The sequence below is a fragment of the Callospermophilus lateralis genome, chromosome 6, assembly GCF_048772815.1.
Source record: "Callospermophilus lateralis isolate mCalLat2 chromosome 6, mCalLat2.hap1, whole genome shotgun sequence".
In the NCBI taxonomy this organism is placed as follows: Eukaryota; Metazoa; Chordata; class Mammalia; order Rodentia; family Sciuridae; genus Callospermophilus; species Callospermophilus lateralis.
The window spans coordinates 77,272,493-77,282,053 of record NC_135310.1 but is presented as its reverse complement, the minus strand read 5'-3'; the positions used below and the strand labels follow the sequence as shown (position 1 = coordinate 77,282,053).

At 37.2% G+C, this 9,561-nt stretch overlaps 1 protein-coding gene across 1 annotated transcript in view; it reads right to left on the bottom strand.

The window, feature by feature from the left end:
- Positions 1-989: 989 nt before the first annotated feature.
- The window catches only part of Tbx18 (T-box transcription factor 18), a 29,885-nt gene continuing 21,313 nt past the window's right edge, over positions 990-9,561 (bottom strand). The window contains exons 7-8 of the mRNA XM_076858452.2: positions 5,842-5,936; positions 990-3,873 (exon numbers count right to left, since the gene is read on the bottom strand). Coding sequence (XP_076714567.1) covers positions 3,149-3,873; positions 5,842-5,936 — 820 coding nt within the window. The 3' untranslated portion in view covers positions 990-3,148. The remainder of the gene's footprint in view (positions 3,874-5,841; positions 5,937-9,561) is intronic.

Sequence of the window (9,561 nt, the reverse complement as noted above, 5' to 3'; positions counted from 1 at the left end):
TACCAAGTTCACCATGGTTATTTTTGATGGCTCTGCACTAGAAACCTACAGTTTAGTTAGTGATTCCTCTTCTTGCACCTTCTCCTTCCCTTCCAAATCTCCCCAGAATTGGTCTGCTAAAAAACCTACTCTTCTTTTTCTCCTAATTAAATCTCCAGCTATCTCCAAAGCTGCTGGTTATTTCACACTAAGGTTGTGAGTACTGATAGGTTTAAATCTTGGTAGCAATAAAGAGCTCTTTACATTTTAAAAGTGAGGTTTCTTTTTCTCAAAATTTCATTAATTAATGTAAAGAGTGAGTGTAATCCTTCCATATATATAGGCTACACGGTGTCTTCTCTGGGAACCAAAGGTCTCCTGACCCCCTACATTCCAGAAATCAAGGGTCAGCAACTGGGTGCCCCACTTGTGAAAAGCTGTTGACCTCAGGGAGGGAGCCTGTATGGAAACAAGTGTTAATTTTCAGAATGTGACTGGTCTTGATAGCAGCAACCTCATCCCATCACGATGTCCCTTGGAATGTTTTCCAGTCAAGGGGCCCAGAAGTCATCTGTCATCACCAGTCAGTCGTGCAGGCAGCCCATTCTTGAATCCTGGCCTTTTTTTCCTGGACCTGAAACAAAACATACCGCTCCAACCTCCTCCTCTCATGTCCAAGTTTTCATGTGTTCAACATTTGTCAGGGCCTTCACCTTCAATGACATGGTCAACACACCAAGAAATTATATTTAACACATGAAAAATGAGCAGCAGACCACTTCCCCCTGCTTTGTAATTGAGAGATACAGACTCTGTGTTTGCGATATACACATGTGTGCTTATTCTTGAGAAAATATTCATAGAGACTTAAAATGACTGTCCTCCAAAATCATAAAAGGATTTAATAACACACTTTAATATAATTTCTTAAGCATTTTTAATAAAATACAGATATGTACTTATAATTATCAATGTATGTATTTCATTTAATATAACAATAAAAGGTTAGTCTTTGACACAACATTGTAATTAATATTTACAGTAAAATCTAATGGAAATAGCATTTGTACAAAATCGATAAATTTTACCAAAAATTATTTAAAAATTCTACTCATATTGTGGTGTCATCTCAAATTACCGATAGAAAAAAAGGAAAATGCTCTACTTACTAATACATATAGGTATAAAGCATTACTTTCTATGTTTTTCAAGATGGAAAAATATTCTCCTTGAATTACACAAAGCACTAAGGCTGGGATAAACTCATTCTTTAAGCCTTTTTCCAAGTATTTGTCCTGATATTACTATTGTACACAGGAAAAGCTTATTATATAAGTCTACTTATTACAAATAGTTCATGCCCTTTAATGCTAATTTGAAATTTAAAATCAATATTAATTTGATGAACTGCTTACAGAATCCATGAAGAAATTTGTCAGTATCTATAAACAGAGTCAAACCCTGTGCAAATTCTGTTCAAACACTAAGTTCCCCTAAATATCTAACAATGGTGCTATTTTAAAGAAGCAAATCAGGAGTTATATCCCCTCCACACATTAAACTAAAGATGAGTTACAGCCATTTGATTAAGCAATGAAAGGAAACACTCTTTTTGCTTGTCATATATATGATATGTAATGAATAAGTCAGTCAGATGCATCATTTTAGTTTCTCAACAGAAGGTTAATGCATTTTATCATGCATTCTTAGCCTTTTCTATTTACCTCATAAATATTTTTTATCCCAAGAAACTGTTCAAAAAATGTTGTTTTGAACTCTTAAACCATGTATACATTATTTAGGGGCTTTAAAAAAAAGTAATGCTGTTTTCATTTGTTTACTTCCAAGGCTAAAAATGCTATTGAGGTTAAAAGTTTTATAGTTCCTTTATCATAATTAGTATCTTCCTCCTTAGTCCTTCAAGAGGGCCTTTATAGTGATGGGCTTTAGCTTTTGACTACAACACCCACAAGACAGATTGTCAGAGATAACCCTCTGAAAATTCCTTGCAGCTTTAACACCATAAAGGCCTAAGACCTGCCTGTTTTGAAAAACTCAAGACAGAGGGATATGGTTAAGGAAGGAAAGGGGGAGTTCCAATTTGCAGGAGTTGTAAGACATAAATAAGTAGCATAAATGTCTTTTCCTTACTCATAAACCATGGATCAGGATGCTCAAAGCAAGATAGAAAAAAATATCTTAAATGAAAAACCAAGCAACAAAAAAAATCTAAGGGATAGTTGATAAAATTATTCCTCAAGATTTAGAAATATAAATGTTTTTCATTGGAATCAAAGAATGTGAGGTGAATTTATTTTCTTTTTGCTGCCACTCATATCATATATTCTTTCCCTGGTGAATACTGGAATTTAAAAATGTTTATAGAACAGTTTTCAATGGCCTATTTGATAACTAAATAAGATGATCAAAAAATCTTAAATACTAGAAATTTATTCTCTGCAGATGAGTAAGTCCTCTTGTATGACCAATGGAAAGTGAAAAACAAATCACAATCCTCCTCCACCTTCCATCAAAAAATAAAAATTATATGAGTTATAAATTTTATAGACCTGAGGTCACATAATATCTGTGGCAAATAAGAATAAGCAGGAATGTAAAAGCTAATCCTTCATAATTACAAATACCTCAGAACTAATACTAACACTTCAACGGGCTTTTGCATTTTAGATTCTCCCACAATGTTTAAGAATAACCGAAATCATAAGACTCTATATAATGGTTACTGCTGGTTATCAACACTCAATTTTGAAATTGTTCAGAACATTTTTCTGATACATTAAGTTACAAGTCTTCATCTGGTTAGTATCACTGCCAAGTTTTAAGTTTACCATTTTGTTTTTTAAAAAGTCTGAGAATTTTCATTAAACATACTGTATGAATGCCAATACTCAGCAACTGGGTGAACAGGAGGATATAAAAGAGGCTTAAAATATGCCACATGCTATGTATATACAGTATCCACATACACTATAGATAATTACAGTCTCACCATGAGAAAGTGAAAAACCTCAGGGAAACTTAATATTCTATTATATGCATATTTTACAAGTTACAGATAGTTACTTTCCATATTGCTTTAAAAAGGAAAAGAAAAAGAAGATAAAAAATACATTAGACAGATTCAAATGGATTTAACTTAAAGGCTTCATCAGACCATATGTGCAGACACTTGAGATGATGACAGAGTTAAGCTTCCTAGGGTCCTAGAGTCAAAGAAACTCTGCTGACCCCCACTGCTAAGCAGGTGCACTCCTTCCACAGGGGGCAACATCTGTCGATCAGTCATGGTCCCACTTGGTGAGGACCCCAAGAAACTTCCTTGGGAAGAAACAATTTTCTCAGGACTGGCAGCCAGTTTGGGGGATGTGGAGAAGTTATATCCATATAAGGCACAGGGACTGTGTAACCTGAAAGTGTTATATGAACCCTGGTGGGTCTGGTTAGTAGCAAAGGCATTGCTGGAGGGTGAAGGCATGATGTACTGGAGCTGAGGGGACATTCCTGAAATCTGCATGGACAAGCTGGTCTGTGGGCAGCTGAAGGTGTCTCCATCAGTGCCTCCCATGGACATGTTCACTGAGGTGCTGCTGCTCACACCTACATAGGAGGGAGTCCTGGGCGAGGCGAATGTCTCACTGGTTTGGTTGGTGAGCCTGTTGTAGGTCTCGGCCAGGGATGTGCTGTATCGGTTGAGGGTGAGGCCTGAGCGGGCACAGGCAGAATAGTCAGCTGGGGCCAGACTACATAGCTGGCTGGTGTTGGGCCCCAGATGGAAGGCAGGAGAGGAACAAGAGGAACCAGACAAAAGGTGAGGGTGGGTGGCAGGAACACCATTCCCAGTACTTTGCAGTAAGGAGGAGGAACTTGCATTGCCTATAAAAGAAGTTGAAATATAAAGAATGACTCTATAGCCATCTTTTTCTTTTAGTTTGTTAAATACATGATATAAATGGCTTGTTATAAGGGGTGGCAAGGGCTAAACAGATGAGAAGGAACTTATGATTTATCAGTTTTCAAGGAATTTAGAACCTCATTGAATTCATAGTGAAACAATCTGCACACAAATCCTCTCAATGTGTTCCCCCCCCCAGTAGTGGGGACTGAACCCAAGGGTATTCTACCAATGAGCTACATCCCCAAGTCTTTTATTTTTTTTATTTTGAGGCAGGGTATTCACTAAATTACTCAGTCTGGTTTTGAATTTGAAACCCTCCTGCCTTAGCCTCCTGAGTCACTGGATTACAGGTGCACACCACCATGTCCTGTATCTCTCAATATTTTTCTTTCTTTCTTTTTTTTTTTTTTTTTTTTTTGGTCCTGAGGATTGAACTCAAGGGCACTCATCCACTCAACCACATTCCCAGTCCTTTTATTCTATTTTATTTACAGGGTCTCACTGAGTTGCTTAGGGCCTTACTAAGTTGTTGAGGCTGGCTTTGAACTCATGATCCTCCTGCCTCAGCCTCCCAAGCCGCTGGGATTACAGGTGTGCACCATGGCACCCAGTATCTCAATATTTTTAAGACAAATTATTTCCCTAGGGAAAGATGTGTTTTTGTAATGCAGAAAAAAAAGATACTGCCATACAGAATTTTCATAATTTGTTCCTTAATAAGCTTTCTCAAAAGATTTCTTAGTATAATAAATATTACAAATAACTGAATTTATCAGCAACTTTATACAGCATCAATCTCTATCATGTATCTTGTTCCAACAGTGTAACAACACCACATTTTTACCTATATTTCAGCCTGTCTTTCAGCAAAGTTTGCTTTGGATCAATATATTTTCTTACAAAGAAACAGCCATGACTCAAAGCAAAGAGCTGAACCAAGTCCACACCCTGCTCAAGCATATCTGTAGCTTCTCACTGAAAGCCTATGTGCATCAATGACTATACAAGGCAAGTCTTGGCCACATTGTAAAGCAATAGTCTAGCCCCTCAAAAACTCCACTTCCAACCAGAAAATAGGTTGGTGAATCACATGCTAACACAAGAGTAGAAGTCCAGCAAATAAATAGTCCTGTGAAACTTAGAGAGGGTAGTTATCCTGCATTCAGTGGTGGTGATGGTGGCTGACCCTCCCTCTCTGGATGTGGTGGTAAACCTGATGTTTGCAAAATTGACAGAATTTAAAGGGAGAAGAAAATCCCAAGGACTAGACAGGTTGTAAAACCTTCATTGTTATAGTGCCAGTGTCTTACATAGCTTCCCAAAATAATCTAAAAGCCCAATATGTTCAGTAATAATTTAAAACCCAGCAGGTGAAATTATCACTGGAAGGTGGTTAAAAGCCTGCCTACAGCAGTGAGCTGATAGTCCTACCTAGTGAACAGACCAAAGAGAAAGTGTCATCTTCTCAAAGAAAGTACAAGCCCCAGACTTGTGGGAAATATTCAGCGATGAGCCCAAGGAAATCTGCCTGAATGTACCCAACTTTCACATCATCAACTCAATAAGAGAACCCTTCCTAGAGTCACTTACACTAAAGGAAGAAAGAAGCTGGCAAGAAAAGGTGGACTGGAAACAGCATCAGCAATGTCTCGTGAAGACTAACTGGCCTCAGAACCCACAAGTCCACCTCCAACATTAATACAAAATTTAAGAGTCAGATAAAGGTAATAACATAAATAAACAGCCTAAAAATCCAAGATTTAATCTATAACCACAACAACCATTTTTTTTCTGACCTATCCCCATACCATATGGAAAAGATATGAACTCTAGGCCTGTTGGTGATGAGGTCACCATCATATTTGAAATAATTGTGCATTTTTTAGCACCTGAGCTTTCAGACAGGAAATGGCTACAGCTATGGTCCAGAAAACTTTGTGAGTTACCTTGCTTGGGAATTCCAGGAATATCTTCAAAGGTGAGGGTCCGCAGTGAGGGTCTCCAGAATGCATACGATTCCACCAAGGCTTCCAAACCCATTCTAAAGAGCAGGATCAGGATTAGGGTGGGATGGGGGGACAAATGAAGTCTAGTTAGGAGAAGTTGGAGCTTTCATCAGTAATGAGTATTTTGGAAAATAAGACCAGAATTGATAGGATACCCCATACTCGCAGGTTAGGAGCTTGCCATGGTCAGAAAGAAATACTTGGGAGAGGGAAAATCACCCAAAATGTTGTTAACATTCCTGGGAACCAAAACCAAGCCAATGTGGGAGAAGAAAAACTACCCCTTTGGGCCAAGGGGCTGAGGTGAAGAGAGTCCATCCTTACTGTTTTGAATCCAAGGCATGGCTGCGATCTGGAATACACCTTCTCCCAGTGATGGGGCTTTTCCCTCTATGAAAAGGGTGTTTCCACAAAAGAATGTTCCGGTAAAAAAAAAAAAAAAAAACCTTTTCTAAAGAGGCATTTTATCCATCATTCAGTGCCTCAGCAGCCATCTCAAAGGAGTGTTCTTCCAAAGAAAACCAACTTCGGCCAGGGGCACCATCTCCACCATGAGCCGGGCTGGACTCTCCTTTCAGAAATGGAACCGCCAGAAGAGGGCAGCACTGACTTCTCCCGTCCTCACCCAGCAAGGTGTAGGAGAGCAGCAAGATGATCTCCAAGAGACATCCACTATATGAAGTTAGTACCACTATCACAGAATACTTTAAAGCCTCAATACCCATACTTAATGAACAAACACTTAAAGAGACAGGGAAAGTTGGTTATGGACTATTTACATGACATGACTGTATTTTAAAACACCAACAATTAAATACGTGCATAAATCGCCTCCTTCCATAAGTGATTCAGTTTTTCCTTCCTTACATCAAGTGGGATTGAGGCCCGTCACTCAATTAGCCACTTTCAAAAGAGCTAAGACCTTATAACTCGTCCCTCAACCTCCTCAGTCCTAAGCAATTTGTTAATCAAGATAACATTGTTCCGGGCACAGTGGCACACACTTGTAATCAGCAGCTTAGGAGGCTGAGGCAGGGGGATTATGAGTTTGAAGCCTGCCTCAGCAAAAGCGAGATGCTAAGCAACTCAGTGAGACTCTGTCTCTGAATAAAATACAAAATAGGGTTGGAGATGTGGCTCAGTGGTCAAGTGCCCTTGAGTTCAAACCCCAATGCCACCAGCCCACCAAAAAGATAATAGTGTGCTTTTATGAAACCTATACCTCTATTGTAGGAAATTCCTGCTTCCTGAGGTATCAAATACTACTCAGATATCTCTTGTGATTGTCAGATATGCTTGATAACTACAACTCAGGTGCTACCTCCTCTGGATTCCCTGTACCCTCAAATCATGAACTATGGACTAAGACTAGAGGAAAAGACCACCAAGAGTCACATCACCTTTACCTATAGGGTAAAACCTCTTCAATCAGCAGAAGTGATTTGTGAAGATAAAACCATTTCACACTACTACTCCTTCTGGACCAATATTTTACGTGCAGAATTTGCTTTCTTAGAATGTGCAGATAAAGTCTCCATTGATCTATTTATTTCTGTCCCAGCTCAATGAAAAACACACCTATCCCATCTTAGTAACAAAAGAACAGTTATGCATGGGTGGAGGGGCAGCATATGTGCATGCATGAACACATCTCCTGAGTATACTCAGGAACCTGACTCATCTTTTCAGTTGTAGGCTCAGGGGAATACTGTTCTCAGAGCACCTCAAAAAGGCATCTCCAGTCCTACAGATATAATATGAATGGGCTACCCAAAGAAGAGCAGGACACAGAGGGAACTGTACTTGTTCTATCTGAGCTACGTGGGAAAGAAGAACAGAATCTGGCTTCTAACATAATAATGTGCCACAGAAACTATGATTTAACGGTAAGAACACTAAATTGGGATCAGAAGAAGTGGGCTTGACTGCAAATCACTAAAACTAATTGTGTGACTTTAAGTCAATTTCTTAACCTCTCTGGATTTCAGCTTCCTACAAAGTGAGAATTAGGTTATGAAAGCCCTGAAACCCTTTTCTAGCTCTAAAGTTGTGTTATTCTAAGTTATTTTTTTCCAAATCAAACATCACATTTGTGGCCAAAATACAAGTAAAATTTAAGATCATGCTACTCAGTAGCATTTTTTTGTCCATTAAAGTATTCATTTCTGGGCAGTTTTGCAAGCCTACTCAATCTCAGACCCCCAAGCAGTGAGTTGTATTAATACTGAAGTAACAAATACTGGGTGCTATTTAGCTGATTACTTTATATTTAGTGTAAACCAATACTAAATTTTTATGATGTTCCAGAAAAAAAAGATTTTTTAAATGCAAATGAACATTAGGACACAGCTTTATTTTTAAAATTGCCTTTTATTATCACATAGATGAATTTTGATAATGGTGGTTTTCAATATTAAAGATACCGAAGTGTTACAAAACAGTCTTGTGGGAATTTACTTAAGATAATAAAGTAGCATTCACTGGACTTAGAAATTTATTCACTATAGAGATGTGTATTACTGCATTATTTCCTTTAACAGTATAAAGCCAACTATGTTTCAAATATATAAACCAAATTTTTGGCAAAACTTATTAAGTATCACAAATATATAACCCCAGGCTTTAAAGAGATGCTCTGAAGGTGATATGTCTACAAGTGATCTGATTTGGGGCTATTGATATTTTTCCTGAGGCTGCTGTTTCACACTGCAAGTTCCAGAAAGGATTTCAGATATTTTGCAGGAAACAGTTATAAAATATTTATTAGCTGAATCTGGACTTTTGTTAAAAAGCCTTCATTTTCTCCAGTAATGGAGACTTTTCCCATCTAGTTAAAGAAAAGATGAAAGGCACCTCCTGCAGGAGAGTAGCCAAGGCGATAATTTATACAAGGTGCCTTTGAACAACTTCCACGTTTTATCACTGCCCTAATTTATGCTATCAAATGGCCAAGTTTATTTAGTAAAATGGTTATGTTTTTCCTGAGGTATTTAAAGAGAAGAAATTTTTGTACCTTCCTGAGTAAAAAATTTTATAGGGTCAAACCTAAGGCCTAACTGAAGAATGAAACTATTCTCAGCACATAAATTCGCTCTCACATAGCAAATGTCTTGCAGGAGAGCTTTTAAGGGCCAAAGCTACTGATTCCTATAAAATAGGCTGTGGAGTCATAAATAGCCAGGAAAGGATAATTTTTAATTAAAGAAAATTGTTTTATAAAGTTTAAACAATCATAATTTCACGTTTATTTCTTGTTCTGCTCAATTTGTTTATTTTATGTATGTGAAAAAAATAAAATAGAAATTTGTTTTTTTTAAAAATAACTGCACAATAGTACCAGGGTAATAAAGAACTATTTTGATTTTTTTCTCTTGAACTTTCTTCTCAATCAACAAATTTAAAAATTATGTCAAAATGGACCCCACTATTATGTAAATACACTAATAAAAACTTTTCAAAATAAATTTTTAAATATTGCAGTTCTCCATACCCCTTAAAATCACTATACTTTCCTACATATAACTTAGGTTCTTTTTTCTAAAGTAAAATAAAACATAAGTTATAAATATTTAAAGCTGACAAAATTCTCTTTAATATTTGCATCTTTGATACTTATGACTCAAATATGTTAATATCAAATTTTTAAATGTAGGATATTGA